We start from the raw sequence: 22,550 nt of genomic DNA, 5'->3' as shown, positions 1-22,550 counted from the left end.
GCGGTGGGTAAGGGCGAGGGGAGGGGGGTGGGGGGGCGGTTTGTGCGCGGTGTCTCTCTGCCCTGCCGTGAGCGCCAAGCTAACTGTGCGTGTGTGTGTCTGTCTCTCTCCATACCGGGGGAATTGCACTCTTAAAATACACCCGATACAATGCACCAGCCTGACTCAGCCGCAGACATTAGTGCTAGGAAGATGGCGCACCCGGCAATGTTTCCTAGAAGGGGCAGCAGCAGTAGCAGCGGCAGCAGCTGCGTTACTGCTCCCACTGCACCAGGTACCGGCGTTGGGAGCGCTGCCCTCTCCGCCGAGGATTATCAGCCGCCTTTGCTGGTCCAGCCGCCGCCTCCGTCTCCTGCAGCATCTTCATCCGCGGGTCCACAGCCGACACCCCCTCCTCCACAAAGCCTGAACCTCCTCTCGCAGTCTCAGCTCCAGCCACAGCCTCTCGCACAGACTGGAGCTCAAATGAAAAAGAAAAGTGGCTTCCAAATCACCAGTGTGACCCCTGCTCAAATATCAGCTAGTATGAGCTCTAATAACAGTATAGCTGAGGATACAGAAAGCTACGATGACCTGGATGAGTCCCACACTGAAGACCTGTCGTCTTCAGAAATCTTGGATGTTTCTTTATCCAGGGCCACTGACTTGGGAGAACCTGAGCGGAGCTCCTCTGAAGAGACTTTAAATAACTTCCAAGAGGCAGAGACTCCTGGGGCTGTTTCTCCAAACCAGCCTCATCTTCCTCAGCAGCATGCTCCTCTGCCTCATCACCCACAGCAGAGTGTTGTGATCAATGGAAGTGTTCACCCCCATCATGTTCATCACCACCACCATCTTCACCACCACCATCACGGACACCATCATCCATCGCATCCTGGGGTGGGCAGTGCCCCGATTTCTGGAGGACCACCGCCCAGTCCCTCATTTAGAAAACTATCAACAACTGGAAGCTCTGACAATGTTATATCAACTGCACCAGTTTCTGCTGCATCATCCACTGGTTCCCCGGCATCTGTCGTGTCTAATATCCGCACTACAAGTACTCCTGGCAATTTAGGTGTAAGTCCTGCTGCTGGAACTAGTACCTTAAACAATATGGGTGGTGGTAGTTCTAGTGTGGCAAGCGGTGTGCTTGGTACTATAAATTTAAGCAACATCACGAGTACTGGTAATGTAAATGCTTTGTCTGGAACTAGCGGCAATGTTAATGTGAATATCCTGAGTGGTGTTGGCAATGGTACGAGTGCTTCCTCTAGTGTCATTAACAATGTTACTAATCCAACTGCAGGAATGGCAGTGGGATCAAGCCAGCAGCAGCCTGCATCTGGCACGTCAAGGTTTAGGGTTGTAAAATTAGATTCTAGTTCTGAACCTTTCAAAAAAGGTAGATGGACATGCACTGAATTCTATGATAAAGAAAACACTGTTGCCGTTTCAGAAGGAGTAGCAGTAAACAAAGCAGTAGAGACGATAAAACAAAACCCGCTTGAAGTGACTTCTGAAAGGGAGAGCACCAGTGGGAGTTCTGTTAGCAGCAATGTAAGCACACTGAGTCACTATACAGAAAGTGTGGGAAGCGGAGAAATGGGAGCACCTCCTGTGGTACAGCAGCAAGCGTTTCAAGGTGTGGGTCCGCAGCAGATGGATTTTAGCGGCGCTGCTCCTCCGGCAATTCCAGCATCTAGTATACCACAGAGTGTTTCTCAATCACAGCTTGCACAAGTCCAGCTGCATTCTCAAGACGTAAACTATCCGCAGCAGAAGCCAGGGGTCCAACCTCCTGCACAGGCCAGTCTAACCACTGTTACTGGGGTTCAGCCAGCCCCAGTTAATATACTAGGTGTATCCCCATCTCTGGGCCACCAGCAGCCTGCCATTCAAAGTATGGCTCAACAGCAGCTCCCCTACTCTCAGCCGGCGCAGGCCTTGCCAGTGGTACAGCAGCCGCAGTTGCAGTATGGACAACAGCAACAACCGCAGCAACAGCCCGTTCCTACGCAGATGGCCGCGGGTCACGTTAAGCCGGTGAACCAAAGCTCCGTCACGGGGGCTATGCCAGACTACATGCAACATCAGCAGATCCTCCAGACTCCAGCCCCTGCCATGCAGCCCAGCTCTACAGGAGTCGGAGCCGGGCAGCCGGTTCCCGTTGCCCAGGCGCAGAGCATGCAGCCCCCAGTGCAAGCGCATCCGGCCGCTGCCCCAGCTCAGCCTGTTGCCCATGCCCCAGCAGCCATACCAGGTGTAGCCGCCGGTGGCCAAATGCTGAACGTTGGGCAGCAAGGAAGCGTAGCCGCTGTGGTGCAACCACCGTCTGCTGCAAACCAAATTCCACCTCCAGTCATGCCGTCGACGGCTGCTCCACCATCTTCACAAGTTGTGCAGCCTGTGCAGACAGGAATAATGCAGCAGGGATTACAGGCTGGCGCTTCGGGCCTTCCTCAGCAAATGGTCATTGCTCAGCAAAACACCTTGTTACCTGTACAGCCGCAGGCACAAGGAGTGGAATCTGTAGTCCAAGGGATGACCGGCCAGCAGATGCCTGCGGTTAGCCCTATACCTTCTGCTAGTACTGTTCCTGCCCCAAGTCAAGCTGGTTCAGCTGTGCCTCCTGGCATACCTTCTGCTTCTATAGGTTTGGGACAGCCACAGAATATAGCACAGGCTTCGGCTGTGCAGAACGGGAACCTGGCTCAAAGCGTTAGCCAGCCTCCCTTGATATCAACAAGTATAGGTATGCCGGTGGCACAGAGTGTGCCACAGCAGATGCCGCTCAGCTCTGCCCAGTTCCCCGCACAATCACTAGCTCAGTCAATTGTAAGCCAAATGGAAGATGGCAGGCGCCCTACAGAACCTTCCTTGGTGGGTTTACCTCAAACTGCCGGTGGCGACAGTGGTGTTGGAGCATCGGCCGTCTCAGATGGCGGTAGCAGCAACATGCCATCCTCTGCGTCCCTCTTTCCGCTGAAGGTGCTGCCATTGACGACGCCTCTCGTGGATGGTGAGGATGAGAGGTAAGACAACCTGTAACTTTATTGCAAGATAGATTGTCTGATAGTTCGATTTGCACTAACTTGCAGGTCTCGTTACAGCTGTCCTGTGAAATGAAGCGGTGCGGTGTTTTTGTCTTAATTAGAAATATTGTTTTCTCAGGTCCCAAGGCATGTAGGTATTATGTTGAAATACTTGTTTTTCTCTTGAGGGGGTGGGTTGTATTGATTAGGCTCTGAAACTACTGCGTGGGTAAATTGTGTTTTAACAATCTGCGACAGTGTGTATATTCCCATTGTATAGAAGAAGACAAAAGAATACTGTGGAATGTGGGTATGCTAGTGGTGATTGTAGTTTAGATTATTTATTACATCGAAATAATTAATATTTATTCTTGGGTAGATTCTTTTTTTCACAAGCCTAGACTTCATCCTGCCTCAGCTTCTCTTTTTCAAGTACTGACTTTACTCAGGTTGAACCAGTTGCGAGTCTGTGGTGTATGTAGAAGCCTTCTCTTTGACAGCCAAGAGATGCTTTAGGCAAATGAGTTTGGTGGGAAAAGGGAGGTTCAGCAACACCGTTGTGGCTCTTCAAATTGAACTTGGGGCACTTTTGGTCTCGGTGGTTTTGCTTCAAAGCATGAATCCATTGTGAGAGCTGCTCAGGCCTGCGGAAGGATGGTGAGCCTTTGAGTCTGGTGCACCAATTCTGTGCAGTCAAAGTTAAGAAACTGCACATGTTCTCCCACCTTCACCTTTTCAAATAAATGACCACTGGCTGGTCTTATAATAGTATGTGCATGTGAATATTCTCATTTCTTTGACAGTGTGTGCAGAGAAGCTGTGTCGGTTGTGGTAGGCCCTTGCACGTGCAGGCTGAAGCGATCTGAACAGCAGTTTTAAAATGCAATTGTTTGATATTAATTATGCGTGGAAATTCCTCACTGTGTTGAGGACCTCTTATGATACATATTTACAAATGGACAGGAAGACTGTGGTGGTTCTCCCAAAGAACTTCTTGTCTATGGATAAGCTACACGTTAATGGGAGAAGTAACTTTAAGATAAATAGCCTGCCTTGAGAATGTGGGAGGGGACAGAAAAGAACACTAGAGAAGAAAAACGGAGACTCAAGTGAGAAGACAAAATAAAGCACTAAACACAATGTGGGAAAAATGCTGTAGCAATGGGAGGTGACATACTTCTTAAATATCTTCTTGGTGCCATAACTTAAATCAGGAGTAATATCAGTGGCCAAACTTTATTTAAAAAAAAAAAAGCACAAAACAAAAAAACCCAGCCAAAACAGGTTGCTGGGAGAGGCTGGATTCTTTTATTAATATTGAAAATACTAACTCTATCAGCAGTCTCTGATTATGTTGATCATGAGGTGTTGACTGTCTTAGTGGCTTTCATCATGTCTTTCTAAGATGCCAGAGAGCTGTAATGAGTAGCAGCTTGTCTTCCAGGAGTGCTAGAAGACAAGTTCCAACACTGTTTCATTCTGATTATGTTTTTTAGTCAATAAATACAGGAAGGTGGTAGAAGACATACTGAGGTGTTAAAGCCCACAGTGTCACCATTATGCTACTAGCAGCCACTTTTCTCAAAAATGTGTTTTGGTTTTCCTACCTTCAGTCTGTCTTAACCAGGACACTAATCCTTCCCTTCATGGGTCTCATTGTGTTCTGTGGTGTGGGTTGGTGGTGGGATTTTTCTGTGTTATTTGATTTTTGCCTTTTTAACCAACTGAAAAAGCTCCCTGAGCTTTCAGGGGATCCCATCTGAGTAAGAGAACCATAAACTCATTGATACTCAGTGTTTTGGAAAATGACATGTAGCACGTGACTGTACCCTGATTTTAAGAGCATATGTTAGCTGTTTGTCACGATTGGTAGTTTTTCCAGAGTGTTTAAATCCCTCAGGGTAACAATAGCCAGAAATACCTTCTTCCTCTGTTATTTGGCTAGCCAAAGATCATATCCTTTCTTCTCTCATGCACGTTGCGTCTTTGTTCAATCTGTCATCTCCAGGTAGACTACACTTTTGTTTAGCTGCAGTTGGAAAATCATTTAGATTCTTTACAGAGCAGGATATGACTCCATTAAATGGAGACCAAAAATAATTGTGTTTTTTTGCATGGTTAGGTCACTTTTGTGTACAATTAGATAATTTACAGCAGCACTTCTCCTTGTGTATTTGCCTGTAACACACAAAAACTCAGTGAAATTGCTTCTGTTTCCTCTTCCAGGCGATCTCAGGGCAAGGTATTATTTGTATTGTCATCTTGGCTGGAATTTCTTTTGGTATGGAGCTTAGACCTCATCATTAAGGGTAGTGTGAGATACGCTGTTACTGTGCTTGGCTCCTCACTTCTCTGGCTATCGGATGTCTAACTAGAGTTCTCTTGGGAGTTTTTTTGCCTGGATCATGCCCCCTTTTACAGGAGGCAAAGGGTACTGTATTGTAAAAGTACATAAACATTTGAGAAGCAGATATACTGTGAATGTATGTGTATAAAATCCCCATTTCTGTCTCACATATGCACATGCATGTATATATCTCACTGATGATTTATATTGATACATCCCAAGTGATTCTAAACCTGACAAGGGAAAAAGGTAGGAGAAAGAAGTAAGTGATGACATAATTGGGCCAGTGAAGAAGCTGTAAAATTCCATTTAGTGTGCCTTTGAAAAAACATCTGACTGCTGTAATACCTTGTTTAGATTAACTCCCAGCTTTCGTTAAACCTGTATATAATTGCATTTAAAGGCGTGCCAGTATCTTTAAGTCTTTAGCCCTGCTCAGTTTTTAGAACAACTTTTGCAGTTCTTTCTATGCCTGTTATCAGGGCATGGCCTTTTATTTATATATACAGCGTGGAGTGTATGTGCTTTGAAAACTGTAACCTTTATTTCCCTAGTATGAATGATTCTTTTTTTTTTTTTTAATTGTCACTGTGACTTGAAATAAGAGATATTAGAAATTAACTGCTTGGCAGAATGCTATATGTAAAATTGTTTTGCAGACTTCATTTATTAAAGAGGATACAAGTAACACCACTATAGTTTCTCTATTAAAAACAAACAAACCACCCCAACCCTAGTTCTTCTGACTAGTCTTTCTGCAGCCTGTTGACTATGCCATAGATGTGTTTATATTGGTAGATTCATCATCTTTTTTAATGTTTCAATCTACAAAAATGCAGGCCAGGTTTTTGGATGTTAAGTATCTTTTTTTTCTTAGCTTGAATTATGATATGGATTCATTTTAGTGTATGATTCTAATTTAGATTCTTGGATTTGCAGCAGTTACCTCAATTTATTCAGTTCAGTTAGTAAATCTTGTCAATTTTAGAGGTGGTCTTTTGAGCTTAGTATTTCATCTCTGGAACTATAGGAGAGAATTTCTTTTATATTTATGCTTTTGAAACTTAAGTATGGAAAAATACATATTTACATGGCAGTGAATTCTTTTGTGTATGAATATTTAGTACTGCAAAATCAGTTTAATATCTTCATAGACAATGCTTTATTATGCTATAGGTGCTTGCAATAAGATTTTGTACAGACTTGTATACTTCTTAAATTACTTGTAAAGTGAAAATTTAAAAAATCAACGGAATTTACAGTATTTATAAAAGCTTCTGTAAGTGAATTTAAAAATAGCTTAATCTGAGACGTTGTTTACCATTACCATTACTCAAAAGCAGATTTTGTGAATGAAGGATAAGAGAACTAATAACTGTCTCCCTGTCCTTGACCATGTTTCCTGTAGAGTTGCTTGCATTCTTTAGTCTGATCCAAGTTGTTTTCACCTGTTTATGCATTTCATCCAACAGTGAAACAAAAGAGAAGGGAGGAAAAGGTGGTGATAAACACATAAAACTGACATAGAGATTTGAAGTATTCTTTATTATCTATCTCTCCTAACTTTCTTCTTGGAGGGAAATTTTTATTAAAAGATACCTTTTCAGCTCAACAGAGGGGGGGGGGGAATGTTTTCCATATAGCACGTATGTTTTGGCTGCTTATTCTGTGGAGAGGTTGGAAGATTAAAACTGAATGTGAGAAGTGAAAGGCTTGTGAACAGCCTTTGAGAATCTCTGGTACTGGCAACTTGTAAAGCAAGAGTACAGTCAGAAAATTGGATGAATTTTCTTCATGTCTGCAAGGATGGAATAGGAAGGCTGATCAAGTACAAATAAGATTTTTACAGATGTAATTGAATACTTGTTGAAGATATTAGTAACCAGTAGTGAATGAATGTATTAAAATAGAGCTGGAAGTTTCAGTTAAACATTATTTTTGATGTGGTAATTATTTTGCGTACTTATTTTTATTTTGTAAGCTGATTTAGAGTTTATATGGGCTTTTTTATTTGCTGTAAGTTTTGCTTCTGTGTATTTGATGAAAAAGGGAGAAGACACTTTTAGAAGATACTGTACAACAAAGGATTTATGGTGGCTTAGCGTAGATATATGGTGGTATTTTGTTTTAGTTGCAAACTAGCGACTGTGTTGTTATTTTCCATTTTCCAGATTTTAAGCTTGCTTCAGAGTCTTGCCTCCAATATGAAAATTGCATAACTTCAGTTCTAGGAGATTGACTGTTTAATAAAGGCTCTTCATATCTTCAATTTGGCTATTTATGGAACTTGAAAAAATATTTGCCCTCGGTAATGGCAAATCACATGAGTAAAAAGAGAGCACTGGCGAAGAAAATGTGGTTGTTGTGTCATGCTGACAAGTCCAGCTTCTCACTTCATCTGATGAAATAAAATACCTATTGTTGGCAGAACTGACTTTGTTAGCTCTCTGCCCTAAGTAAAGAATGATGAGGAATTTAGGGTCTGCACTTTGTATGTCTGCTGGCTGGCTGTAGGTGGCAATACCTGTTTGGATGGACCTTTTTTTCTGGTGTCTTTTATAGATGCATTTTCTGCATGCCATGATACACTTTGAACTAAGGATTGCTACAGCGCTTGGTATTGCATTGTCTTTAAAGACAGGAAGAACCAACAGATTTCTGGGGGTTGTAAAAGCAGTAATTTAGCACTTAAGATAAGGCAGGTTGTTGGAGATGCTGAGAAATGTACCTCTCCAACTGATAACTTAATTTCCAGGAAATGGTCCTTAGCACCGCACTTCTGGCTGCTCTTTGGAAATTGCCAGTGTATAAAGATCATCTGCGTTTATAAAGACAACCAAACAAAAGGTTTTAAAGGTATTTGATGTTGAAAAGCAATCTTTGTTACTGTTTCAGGAGTTGCATTCTTTATGTTGTCTAATCTGGAAATTAGAATTACCCGTTTGTTAGTTTGTGAATTGGCGGTGAAGTGTTTCAGCCTTTACAAGTTACTGTGATCTAGGTAATGCCACAACAGAGTAATGACCGTAATGGTCAGTGGTAGGCTAGCAAAAGTTATGAGGATGGAAGGGGAAAATAACAACAATAGTAATAATAGTACAAAAAAAAAAATTAAACCCCCTAACCCCCCAAAATGCTAATATGCCTTGGTTTAGCCTAGGTGAAAAGACACATGGACAGCATACCTATGCTACAAAAAAGAACCCCTTTAATAATGCTGTCCACTTTAAGAGGATAATAAAGTAAATAAGCCTTTTCAGACCTAACAGCTTAGGAGGTAGATCAAATTGTACACAGTGGTGGTGTTAGTATAGTCTTTTAGAAGAAGAAACTATGCACACCCGAATATCAGTGTAATAAAAGCAATTGTATTTTTGGTATGACCTTTTTGGGAATAACGTGTGATCTGGGTGTGCATTTTGGTGTAGGTGAAACGTAACCAAGAATAGAAAAGAATAGTGTGTCTTTGTTCTCATTGATTTAATGCACTGGTTCTTTTTCTGTTCTTGATTAATTTATGAGACTAAAATGTGCTGTGTGTAATATGTATTATACTTCAACAAATGATTGAAAACTTTTTTTAAAAGTGGGTCTATGCCTTTCATTTACTGCACTTAGGCCACCAAAGGCAATGCTATTAAGCAAAAGCATGCTTTACCAGCATACTAAGCAGGGACTAAGGATAAGATTATTCAGTAAATTATTTCATGGTAATGATCACCATAAATAAGGAACTAGTTTATTCTCAGTGTGATCGTACAAGAAACCATAGCCTAAAGCTAAGATGGAAAGAGCTCTTGAGTGACTGGAGATACCACTTTATTTATTTTAGTCTGTTCTGAAGCATTCACGGAGTTATAAACTGCATGGTGGAAGTACATACAGCATAATTATGGAATCAAATTGGAGCACCTAATCATCCTTCTGGCTTAATGTCTTGCAACACTTTAACTCTTGGTGTGTCTTTGGAATTTGCTAACAAAGGCAGTAATTGTGCTACAGTCAGTTGTGGTGTAGAAAACCTTATCTCGTTTTGTGCAAGCCTCCAAACACCTATTATGCATTATCAGCGTTTGAAGCAGGAGTTGGTTTGTGGTTGCAGTTATATGCAAAAAGTCTCCATCTTCCACTGAAGCTGGATAGACTTCCCTGAGAGAGAGAGATTTCAAGGGTGTGTTTGGCAGGCAGGGATTGTAATGATCCCATACATGCAAATGCTAGAGAGTATTGCCTGTGATAGTTTGAGTATTTTATCATTGTTGGTTACCTTATGGACTAAATGACTTGCTAGTACCTAGTAAATTAAGACTTCTGACTTGGGTGCTGTGCAGAAATTAAGAAAAACACTCACAGTTTAGATACAAAATTATGCTTTAATAACTGAACTTGTTCAATTCCATGACATTTCTTACACTTGCAAAGTAGAATCTTGAACGCTTGTTATGACAGAGTAGAAAAGTCACAGTAACCTCATTCACTTTTTTTTCAGCAGTTCAATTGTTATTACACTTTCTTTAAATTATTTTGGCATTATTTTTTATGCTTCTGAAATGATTCCTGAATTGATTTTTTTTTTTTCTGCTCCACAGTCTTAACATAGATCTTGACTTCATCTAAGTTTTTTTAATGCTGTTGGTAATTTAACCTTTTTTTTTTAAATTCTGTTAGTAATTTTCCAGAATTTCACTAGTCTTTTATTTAAAATTAGAGAAAGTGTATCTTGAGCCTAAATATAACTACAGTAAGCTTAAAACAATGCTATATGGGTTGTTCAAAAATACCCAAACATTTAAACTGGGCTGTATAAACACAGGAATATGTTTGAGTCTGAAGTGTTTCTCCATATGTGTATAAAGTCATGTGTATGTTTCACCACCGTGCTAAGCATGAAAAATTCACGTCGGTATGGGCACTTAGGCCAATGTGTGTTGACATGTGTTTTTTAATTATTTTTTTCTTTGTGTTTAAGTGTTTATATTACACTGCTTTCATGAAGTATGTAGTGGTGAAGCTTCATGTATTGAGTGCCTTTGACAATCAAGACATATATTTAAGTGCTGTAGACCTTGAAGCTTGAAGCTCTTGTCTCAGTTCATACTTCTCCTTGCAGTACAGGGCTAGCGATGGTCCAGGAGAGTCACCATAATTTTTCCTTCGTTCAGCAGAGGACTGCTACCTAAACAAGCTACCCTTTATTATTAGCCTTTCTCGCTGGGGATTATAGGTACTGTACAAGCTGAAATGGGTGAAGAATTTTGGAAGTATGTTGAAATAATAGAGTAGGAAGGAAAGCCATTTGAGGGTTTTTTATCATTCAGGAATTGGAAGTTTAAGATTTTTTGAAGCTGACTAATCCTTGTAGAGGGACAAATGCAGGTACGACTAACATTTGTTTTTTCTCAAGGAAACATTCAGAAAGCTGTGCTTTGTGTTTATTTTAATAAAACTTGAGTATCTTAATCATCTGTTTATATACTTTTGAATCACCCATTCTTTTGAGTATAGTGGAGGAGTACAGTTTTATAAATTGCTTTAACAGGCAGCAGAAGATCTTCCGTAAATTTAAGCCGAACAAAAAGATACAAATGGGCCCACGGTCTGTTAAAAAATGTAGACAGAATTTCTCATAAGATATAGGTTTGATAGCAACTGGAAGTTGTTTGGAAGTTGTTTGTAGAGTGTTTTCTAACCTGCTACTTATGTGTGCTGAACCACTTGGCCAGGCAAATTGTTTAAACTGGTGTGTGACTTAAGTACTTGTACAACCTTCCGTTTGCGTGTCTTTTGGGTTTTTTGCTTCTTTTAATTAGCATGGATAGCCAGCAGGAATTTTTCAGGGCTCTGCTTTCTTCAATATGCATGAAGATCTGAACTTCTCCAGCAGTTGCTTAAGTGACAGTATTAAAATATTAGGGACGGTACTGAAAGCTGCTGAAAACGTGGATACACATTCAACAATAGTCAGTGTCTTACTGCAATTAGTAATTGGGGTTTTTTACTACTATACTGTAGTAGTTGAGTTATGCAGATCAGGTGATTTCAGCACACAGTGCTATTAATGTATGCTTATTTCTGTATCCTCAGTGTTACACTGGATTTATTCCTGTAAGATCAGAAGGTTCAAATCAAATGTAAATTACACTCTTTTTTTCTTTTGCGGACATTGCTGATCTTTTATTTGTAATTAATGTTCTCACGGGTCAGTAACAGTCCTGGTTATTGGTAAACTAGTGTTAAACTTTGGTGCTTACATACCCAGTCAGCAGCCCTTTTAATTGTAAAAAGTGTTAACGTATCTAAACCTAGTATCTGTTGTGAATTGGTCCTGTTCAGTTTAGAAAGGGTATTTTCCTTTGAATCATTGTAAACAAATGTGTGGTATAGAAATACTCTTTCATGTTTTTCCCAGTAACTTTGAACTCCCTGTGCAATGTAGAGGGATAAAATCCCTGTCAAGATGAGAGAAAACTCAAATGCCTTTTAAGCTTCCTCTGACCTTCGCTTCACCCAACTCTGTCACAGTTGTGTATAGATGGGAGGGAGATGATGACTGCTGGTCATAACTTATGCACAAGAAACTGCAGAAATCAAAGAATTCAAAGTGTAACCATACTAAATTTGCGTTTCTAAATATTCAGTACTGTTATAGTTGGTTACGAAGGTTGTGATTATAAATAGACCCAATAACTCGGGTATGATTGCTTCGACTGCTGTTGTGACTGCAATTTTGAAATATTTCTCTTTTTAAAGAAGAGCAAGCGAAAACTTCTCAGGCGGAATCTGAATTATGAGTGACTTGTTTGGCACATATTGCCTCTGAGTTGGGATAAGCGTATTAAAAAAACAACTCAGCTTCTATAGATTTCCTGGAAGATTATTTTCAGCATGGTTATTTTACTGGATGTATGTATGTTTGTCAAAGTATCATAATGTGTTTTTCTACCATCTGAAAAGATTCCGTATTTCTTTGAGGAAGTCTGTCTGGGGACTATAAACAGCATTTTAATTCTTACTTTCAGGTTGTGTTTGACAGAAGTGGAAGGCTTTCGTTTCCTCTAGGATTTTTGAGGGTTTGTGCGGCAATGTCTGCCCTATAGAAAGGCGTGTAAGGGGAAGCAGAACAACTCAGGGTGTTTATGATTGTTGTGTGTGTGTCAAGTTGTGTGTAGTAGTAATTGTTGTTATCCCTTGATGTCACGTGCAGTACAGGATACTCAAACTCTCAGCATCTCTGACAACTGGCAAGGAGGGATTTTGTAGTAAAAATTAGTTTGTATTCAGTGTTAAGTTTTGTTTGTTACCAGCTGTTCAGTGAAAATCCTCACCTGGCCTTAACTTGAGATGTCTACTAAACATCTTGATGAATTCCTTTTTTTCTTTTTTTAATTCTTTGGTCTAAAATTCTGCTGTATTTCTGTACACATGTATATGAGAACATATAAACCTTAATTCCTTTTTTTTTTTTAAAAAAAAACAAAACAACATAAACCTGGTGAGAAAAGGAGCAATTGCTGCTCTGTTGGTTTCATTTCTTGCGTTCTTACAAAATAGGACCAAGTGAAAATAAAATAAAAGGAACCATGAGTTAATGAGTACATATTTTAAGTACTTGTTAAATAATTTACTGTAGCACTCAAATGAATTCAAGGTATAAATGCCCCTCTTTAATCTATTGAATGAGGTTATTATGTTAAGAATGGATCAGCATATTGCACTGCCAAGTGTTTCCTTAGTGGGCCTAATATCCTAAATTAGGTGAAATGGCAACTTACTCATAAATGTTCAGGGAATGGGGCGGGATGTGCATGTGCCTCCATGTTCTCTTCTCTCTTTCTTTCCAAGTTTGTGAGACTTTCCAATTCTGTAATTGCTTGTGAAAGAGAGGAGTTCCCCGGCACGTATTTGATTGGAGAGAGAGGAGGGAGGAAAGGAGGTGTGAAATGTCTATGACGGTAGTTTTGATTTTCTTCTTTCTTTTTCTGGTAGGGAAAGGGATTTTGATTTTTGAAATAGTATCAGGCGTGTGTGTGTTAGAGCCAAGTATATGCAGTTGTTGGCAATACAGCCTCTTCTTATTTATGGGATAGTAGCTAAAAGGCGTAGTTGTGAATTGGGGCTCCGATTTTCTGGCTGCTTTATAACAAAAAGCAGAAAAGATGATCCTATAGGATTTGCTGTTCTGATGTCGATATTATTTCGGAATTGATTTTTAAGGCGGTCATCCTTTAAAGCAGGCAAAATCTTAAATGTTTGTAGTGCTTTATGAAAAAACAGAGCAGCAAAGCAGGATAGGGATCTGTATATTCCTGTAGAGAATGAGGTACCCCGTTACTAATGAAGTACACCATCTCTGGAATATGACTGGGTTGAAATAGTTGAGTCACCCTTTTGTTATGAAAGCGTAGGGTAGCACCTCCTGTAAAGTTTCACTGACTGTGCTCTTCAGATGTGTTCTTGGTGCTGCTTGCATATGCTGGAGCATAGTGAAGTAATTGAGCAGCCTTGTTATTTTATTGGCATTTAACATGTAAATAATACATGATGATTTATTTGCATGAAGATATTTTCAGCTTCCAGAGAGTACTGTGCTCTGTGGAAGGGGCAAAATAAATATTAACATGTTATAGCAGACAATTGTGGCTAGCAGTAGTTAACTTCAATTTTTGTATTTGCCTGACCATCACAATCCAGTCTCTGGGAATCTTTAATGTGTGTATTTACTGTCCAAATACTTAAAATATTTAGAACATACTTTTTTAGTGCCTGTGAAGCTATCGGATGAAAGTGTTCTCTCTGGAAGCATCACAAACAGTCCTCCAAAGGGGTCTGTAAAGGACATTGGAAATTAAGTGTTCGTAAGTATTTTCAAATAGAAGATTGTCTTGATATTTAGTGACCTAAAAAATGTTTAAGAAAGCCGTGGAACCCTCCCTTTAAATACTCTTTAATTGGAGATGTTTAAAGGAGCTTGCTTTTTTTTTTAAAGTTTTATTTTTAAGAGGAGTTCCTTTCTACCTTATCTCTGAACGTGATAGACTAAACCATTCTTAATGTTTCAGGAACATGTACGTTTTATAAATATCTAAAATGTTTTATTCATTTTTATATTTCAACAACTACAACAAAAATCCCCCCCATTGGAATACCTTTTTATAAATGGAGTTTGTGTATTATATTAGATGAAAGGTCAGGTCAGATCAACATAAGATCCATGCAGTTATCCAAAATCCCAAACACCCTTTCTTTCTTTCTTCTGCCTTGACTTTTAAAAATCCTATAATTCAGTGAATTTATAGGTATTCTTTAGAACTCTGGAAAGTACTTGATGGTAGGCACTCGATGTGCTGTATGTGCCTTAAGAGGAAAGTTGATAGCTTCTGGATTAAGTCTGTAGCGTTTGTGTATGCAGACAGGTCTTCCCATGGTTTTGTTAGTGTGATCACTAGAACAGTCATGCAGATTGCATTCATCAAATAATATTGCCATGTAGCTTTGCAGAATTTGGCATAGGCAACTTGGCACTGTGAGGTCTGTGTAAATTTGTTTCCTGCAGTAAATTGCAATATGTATTTGGAGACCTTCTGTAAATTATGTGCTAGAACTTCTTTTCTACTGAAAACTTCAACTTTCTTGGGCGCCATTCTCAAACATATAACTATAATACGAAAAATCATTATCTTCTGTAGCATTTTATATACTGAATATATAATCTATGTTAGGTATAAATATATAATGAAGTTATTAAAATTATTTGTCCCTATGCAAAATACTTCAAGCATGATGGGTGAGCACTGGAGATGTTTTAATTTTTGCTCATGAGTTGCATGTTTTCAGCCACTGATTTAAGTTGTTTGCCTCTAATGGAGAGGCAAGATTTAGAAACAAAGCCCTTTCAGAAATCATGAAGTTGCTGGAAAGATCTACATTTTGCTTCAGAAATAAGAGTTAAAAGTAGTAACTGCCATTGGTAGTCTACTCTCCCTAAAGCGACCACAGAAGAAATGTACCAAGCAAACATAATTGCTGGGAAAAATAGGCTTTCTTCTTCGTGAAAGAAGATGTCTGAATACTATTTAATTATAGTGTCTGTCAGTGAATGTGACCAGTTTCTGTAAGATGGTGCTTAAGTGGTAAATAAAGGTTGTTTGTAATCTCAAACTGGTAAGATAATGGTTTGAAATTCAGTGTCTGAAAAGAAATTTGCAATTTTTTTCTAGTAAGCAGTTTTCTCTCTCTAAGTAAATTGATGTTAGTGGGTTGAGCTAGGATTGCACAGACATGAAACATGAAAATTAAGACACTCTACTCGGTTCTGGCTTTTCTGAAAACTAAAACTAAATAATAGTAGTGTTTGAAACATGGCAGTAAACACCTAAAATGCCAGGAAGGCTGCTGGTGGCTTGGCAGCTTGAATTTCTTGAAGGACATACTTGTATTAATTCATCTGATTGAGTAATTGATAACAATAGTAGAAGAAAGTGCTGCTGAAAAAGGAAGCTGAATAGAGCCTTGTGAAGTGGAGAGCTTGAAAAATCCTGAATTAAGGTTTGCATTTTGGAGCTGTTTGCAATGGAGATTCTGAACTCTTAGCTTTTTACAAGAAAGCTATCTAGAAACATATGCCTCTTACCTTCAATATAATTTCTTGGGAAGTGATGGAAGAATATCTCTCCTCCTTCATGGCTTATGGCCAGAGGCCCATTGCCATAGGAAGAAGTGACTAGGAGAGAAGCTTTCAGTCAGAGTGGATTTTGTAGGGTCTGGCTAGTTAGACCAAGTGTTGTGGAAATGCTGTGTATCCTTGGAGGTGACTGTTGTAATTGATGCTTAAGTCTTGAGGCCAGCACCTTCCAGAATTATAAGTAATAGAAGCAATTGGTTGATGTTAATTGTACACTTCTCAGGTTAGTGTTCTTTATGTGCTTGCAAATTGCATTTTAAGACTTCCTAGTTTATTTTCTTGATGTGAACTGTTTGGATTGGTCTGCTTACATGCCCAAGTACACGCTTCAGAACTTCGTTTTGCTCCTTTTCTGGTAGTGTTGGCGAAATGTAACACTTGCAGAGCTAGATTATGCTGCTTGAGCTAATATATCCTGTTTCTAAGCCTGGAATGGTGTCTTACAGTTCTGCTTTAGCACTGTGTCTTTTGCTTTCTCCATTAGTCCAGTTTAGTTCAGCATCTGCTGTTCTTTGCTTGAGAACTGTTTATGAATGGTAAATACTTTGGTTCAGGAAAACAAGGCAGTCTGTTTGTGAGTCTTTATAGCAGAAGAAAGGTAAGAAGAAGGATGGTGTGAGTGATTTAACTAAATGATGAGTTTGTGTGCTGCTAATTCTTCTTGTCAGACTGTGGGAAGATCTCCTTTCGCATTATTTTCCTCTCTTACTCATATGAGTGAGAGAGTCGCTCTTACTTAACCAGAAGCCTCTGTATTGTCCTTGTAGCCATTGTCCTTGTTGGCCAGGTTTGCTTGCTCCTAACTTTTGGTGCCAGCAGGAAGTGTAGCTGGTGTTAGGGCCAGTACCTTCCTCTTCTCTTCCTTCACACATACATTGTCCAAGTACAGTGGAGTGTTTTATGTGGTCACTTCTGCCTTCCTAAGGATTTACTACTCTTACCTGCTATTACTGTGATGAATTAATATATTTAAGAGGTTTGAATCTGTTGCCAAACGTGCCAAAATGGTCATTTGGTTTTGGTGTGGGCAGATAGAAAACCCAGAACGTCCCATCTTGTAAATCAAGTGAGTACTTTAACTTGAGCCTTGGGAAACAAAAAGCTAGTGAGTTACGGCCTGCTGTGTAGCTGGAGCTTGTCCTAAACTTCTCAGAATTCAATTGTGGTGGTGTATTTTTTTAAATGTCTAAAGATGATCTACAGGGATTAGAAGGAATTCAAAATGAAATGATGAAGTAATACCTAAACCAAGAAACAAATCTCTAAAGCTAATGGTAAACCTGCATCTTCTGATTGAGACAATGACTCATAAGGAGCCTAGAGCTATGATAACATATCCACTTTTTTGTACCTAAATTATAAATGAGAACTAGCTTAGAACATGATCTGGACCTTATGTGCCCTCAAATAATTCGGGAACAAGAGGACAGGAGTAAAATTGCCTTGGCTAATTTCAGGAAAGGTTTTGTCTGTGGATCTCATTGCCACAAAATGCAGTGGAGGCCAAGAAGTTAGCTGCACTTAAAAATATATGAGTACATGTATATTATGTAGGCTTATGTTGGAAACTATACAAAATTATACGTGGAAAAGTAAATGACTTCTGGCTTCTGCTTCTAGGACTACTTCTAGCTAATTCAGGGTAAGCAAGTACATCTTTTTGAGACGGATTTGCTGTCTCTTGCAGTGACTTCAGATGTACGTGGTGCCGGCAACTATTGAAGGTGGGGCACTGCTCCATACCTTCTTACTCCAAACAGCAAATAAACTACAACTTGAATATTTATTTATTTTATTTACACTTCATTGAAAACAGAAGCATGAGGGCAGGAGAGGAAACTGATAGACTAAGATCGAAAAACAGATGTACAGAAGCCATACGTGCATGACAGCAATTGATTCCGTGGCTGCTAAGAGCTAGCTGGGATGCAGTGATGTTACTGACTTCATGGAGTTGCAAAAGTTTAGGGGTGGTTGCATCTCTAAAGTAGGGAAAGGTGTAACAACTGCCATGCTCTTTCAAAGCATAGGTCAGGAATTAAGATGTCATGGAAGCAGAAGCAAGATATTTATGGTTTCATTAACAACAAACAATTATTCACAATCGTTATTTTTCAGGAAGCTGTTCTCGTGCTTGAAAAATGTAATGGTCAGCACAGCACTGGCTTAAAATAGCATTTTAGATGCTATAGCAGTGGCATTTAAACCCCACTGGCAAACATCCATGAGGCCTGTAAAAAAAGAAAAATGCTTTAAATGTTACAGCTGTAGAAGACAGCTTCTGATGTTGAAATTTTCTAAAATTTTAAAATTATACCCCTATTTAACAAAATATTTGAGTGTGAGCTTAAAATCCTGTAAAGAGTTGCTTAACAGGAACAATGCTTCTTGGCAAGAAAAAATAATGGACTATTATAGGAGTGCTTGTAGGGTAGGTAGCTGCGAAGAATTACTGAAGTTGTACAGAGCGCAGTGATAACAGCACTAGTCAGGTAAAAATAAATTTCAGCAATTGGATTTTTCTGTTTTTCCCGCTTGCGTATATTTCAAATGCTTGGCTGTATGTCAGGGTACACTATAGGCCTTTCTAGGCTAGTTCTTCTTTATAAACATATAAATACGTTTTGGGGTTATGTGATGGAACTGAAGTACGTTTGTCCTTTTGCAGGATGCTGCAGGTACCAGGCAGAGGGATGGCCTTTAGCAGCCTCCTTCCCTGCTCCTCCCTAAGTCATCCTGCCTCAAGGACTTCTGTTGTGATACCCCCCCCAAGAATGGCTGTGGATAACTCCATTAGCTCTTGCTAATGAATAAATAGGCGAGTAGCAAGCACTTAAAATTACCAGGTTCTCAATTTTCCTGCTGCCTGCGAAGGACTCAGAATAAAAAGATATTAAAGGCCTTTTGCGCCGCTTCTTTCCATTGTCAGGCAAAAAGCTGTTACCAAAGCTGCTCTGAACTGTCTTCACAGTAAAAATAAATAAATAAAAATTTGAACAGGACAGTTCAGCTTGATTAATGTCTGTGTGGTCTCATTTGCAACCAGGGCAAATAGTCCCTTTAAAGAGCATTACCAGGACAGATGTGGCATAACTTTTTCAAAACACTCCCTCATCACAGTGCTGCTTTTTCAAATGCTTTAAGTAACATTGAGGAGGAATTTGACTTTAGGCTACTAATAAATTCCGGAGCATACTTTTCAGGACTTCCGGATTTCTAGAGTTGCTGGCGTATCAGATGCCCTGCAGATCAGCAAGCACGTCACTAAACCCTAAAGGAGACAAGTAATCTACTTAAGGGTCTTTTTCTGACTTTATTTAGAACTTCTAGTTTATAATATACTGAAAATAGCTTTCTTTTAATTGTATTGTATTTCTGTTTTCATCAGAATACTTACACAGAGTAGAATGTGTATATCTTGTCCAGTCTGTGGAAATGAATGTTTTGCCTAAAGAGTTTGTGCTTGGAGAAGACCTTAGTAGGATCCCCAAACCAGTACCATTGTGGGAAGGACTGAAGTAAAAACTTGGGTTAAGACAAACCCCATGTACTGTATCTGCCTGTTTCTCTCCTTATCATGTGGTTTTTGGCTAAGTATTAGTATTGTATTTGGTCTACAGCACCTCTTCCCAGGAATGCTACTGCAGAAGCTGGAGAGGTCTGCAGACTTTTCAGGGGTTGTACTTGGTATTTGGAGAGAATGTTTGACTAGATTTTGAAGTGGAGTGTGATGTGGATTATACATGAATAACGCAATTATGTTGCAAGCTAGCAGTAAAATGAGTAATAAATTTAGAAGTGCAGGGAGCTTGTTGAGCTTGTTTTAAATACAAAAAGTTTGTCAAAACTTTTTTTTCCCAAAATAATCAGAGTTACTAAAGTCTATTAGGTACCATAACAGTTTGTGTCTGACATCTAGGACATCTTTTAATGTTCCCTGTTGGCTACAACATCTCGTAGTATTGGAGGAAATTACTATGTTTGGCTTAGAATGCAAAACTCAAAAAACCAAGGTAATATACTCTCGAGACATTGCATGGCATATTACTAATGTATAAGACCAGTTAGCAGATGGGGTTTTACTGAGTGTTAGTGTCTTGGCATGAATTTCTATACTTAATCCATTTTTTGTGTGTCTATAACCTGTTTTATATAAGAAGTTCATCTTTCCGTCACCTTAATGAAGCATCTTGAATATGAGAGTATAACACCAACTGAAACAGGATTAGCCAAGTGTTCTACTTACACTTTGACTACTGCTCAGGAAATTTATTTCTTTCTCATGCTGGATAGTCTGGGTTTGAAATTTTCATCATATTATATTCTAGGTGATATTGGAAAATGCTGTGTTTATGGGAATTCTAAGGTGATAAATCGGTTCACTTCGTTTTGAATATCTTAAACTTCTCAGGAAATGGTACAGAGTTATTGGAAGTGGAATAAAGTACCCATAAAGAAATAACAACCATAATTCTTATTATGTTAGTGCTTACCACGTGCTACAGCTCACATCTTCTGGAAGAGGGACAAACATGAGCATCTTATATTCTTGGAAGATAAAGTGTGTGACAAAGGTTGGTGAGGGGGATGCAACCACGTGTATAAACTACTTATCTGTAGCTTTACTCTTAAGAAAATGTATCTGACCCTCTCTAATACAGCTTTGTTGATATCTCTAAAGCATCCTAGGAGAAAGGGATCTGAAGAAGTTGGTGACTATCGATCTGTGTTTTTTGGACTTGGTCTGTATCATGAAATGACAGCAATTTGTATATTGCTGAGTAATGCAGGACTGCAGGGCCTTTGAAGATCAGGAGTAAAAGTTTGAATGCAGGGGAAAACTATGCTCATGAAGATGGTTAAGTAGCCAAAATATAGAACAAAGAGGGATGCTGATAATTAAGACTAAAAAGAGTATGTTCTTATGGAAGAAATCTTCTGGTGAAGAATGTTTATAAACACTGGTGGGTGAAGAGGGGCAGGTAGGAAAATAAAGCCAAGACCATTGTAAATATATCCTCTTCCTCCAGATATTACTCTGTAACACTACATATTGTTTTAGCCCTTTATTTTAAGCTGCCATACTTACTGGGTATGTTTAGGTATATCTAATTAGACTGGCTACCTCCTTTTTCAGAAGCTTTTTCTATGCTGTCATTAAATTCTGATGTCGCAAGTGTTAAATCTTGTCTTTTCCATATTCGTGGTATTGTGGAAACATATTTTTTTTAAGACGTGCATGAAAGAACTGTATGTGTATGTTCTGCTTCCCACATATAACAGGATATGCCTGTGAAGAACAGTTCAACACTGTAAGCATCTAAACTGCTCTCAACATGCCAAGCAATTCCGTAGAACACTGCTGAGTTGAATAAGTTTATAAATCTAATTAGTCTAATAACTTAGTGCCAGTAATTTTAATAGGTGCCTTTTGCACAAACTTCTGTTATGCAATGGGTTATGATTTCAGCAGAAGTGTTTGAAGTATGTGGTACTGGTTAATAGGCTGTGGGGATGGACGGAATGTTATTTCTGCTGGATGAGGACTTAAGGTAAGGTGCTCCTGATAGACCTCTTAGTCGTCTTTTTAATTACTTCGAACTAAGCGTTGACTCTGTTTTGCCTTTGAAAAGGATTGTCACTGCTGTTCTGGTTTTGGAAACAATCGTGCTTTTCTAATTAGGGGTTTGAGTCTAATGGAAGAAAATTATGAAGGGTATTGCTGAGTTTCTAGTATTGCTGAGTGTTTAGATACTTCAATTAATTGATGTGGCTTAAATACTTTTTAAAACAGTGTACCAAAATGGTACTGAAACTCTTTTAAGTTAAAAGAAAATATATAAAAAAAAATCATGGTGTAAAGAGTGAGGAAAAAGACAAAGCTCAGAGGAAAAGATAAGGAAGCCAAAACAGCTCAGTGCCTAATTTGTGCTGTGTAAATTGCTTTGAAATCAGTGACTCCTGATGTCAGTGCCCTTAAAAAATGTAAAGGAGAATAGAACCACTTGCATGTTGTGTAGATCTCTGCTGAAAAACTTGATACTCCTTTTTAGTTTCTGATTTACTTTAAAATATAAACTGCTAAAATCCAGAACTTGTAGGAGATACCAGGTGGAAAAGAAGTAGAATTTCAGTGATTGCATTTACTAATAAATGTATTATTCAGTGTAATGAGACTGAAATGCAAATATTTTTGCATTGTTTGAAATTCATATGGAAAACATGAACTGTTCTAAGGACTGTGGAACCCAATTCAGATACTTGTGCAACACTGTTTTTCTATTTTTGGTTTGGATGATCTGATCCCCCATGTTATTTAAGCTTTTCAGTTGCTGGACAAAAGAACCTTACATCACATTCTAGTATCAAAACAAGCTGTTAAATTCTTTTGTTTGTACTAATAGATTTTGTACTATAAAGGTTAGTAATATCAGTGCAAATAATTAGCTGCATAATAGAAAGCCTACTTAATTAAAAAAAAAATTCCCAACCATGGAAGTCCCATCTG

At 39.0% G+C, this 22,550-nt stretch overlaps 1 protein-coding gene across 2 annotated transcripts in view; it reads left to right on the top strand.

Annotated features, from left to right (window-relative positions):
- TSC22D1 (TSC22 domain family member 1) overlaps positions 1 to 22,550 on the top strand; it is a 96,850-nt gene that overhangs the window by 1,194 nt on the left and 73,106 nt on the right. The window contains exon 2 of one of the 2 annotated variants that reach the window (XM_014965926.1): positions 160 to 3,014. In XM_014965926.1, the coding sequence (XP_014821412.1) occupies positions 193 to 3,014 (2,822 nt within the window). In that variant the 5' untranslated portion in view covers positions 160 to 192. Of the gene's footprint in view, positions 1 to 150; positions 3,015 to 22,550 lie in introns of those variants that run through there. The other variant, XM_014965925.1, reaches the window with a different exon arrangement.

The sequence above is a fragment of the Calidris pugnax genome, unplaced genomic scaffold, assembly GCF_001431845.1.
Source record: "Calidris pugnax isolate Ruff unplaced genomic scaffold, ASM143184v1 scaffold20, whole genome shotgun sequence".
NCBI lineage: Eukaryota > Metazoa > Chordata > Aves > Charadriiformes > Scolopacidae > Calidris > Calidris pugnax.
The sequence above is the reverse complement of the archived record's forward strand: the minus strand, read 5'-3'. Positions and strand labels throughout refer to the sequence as shown.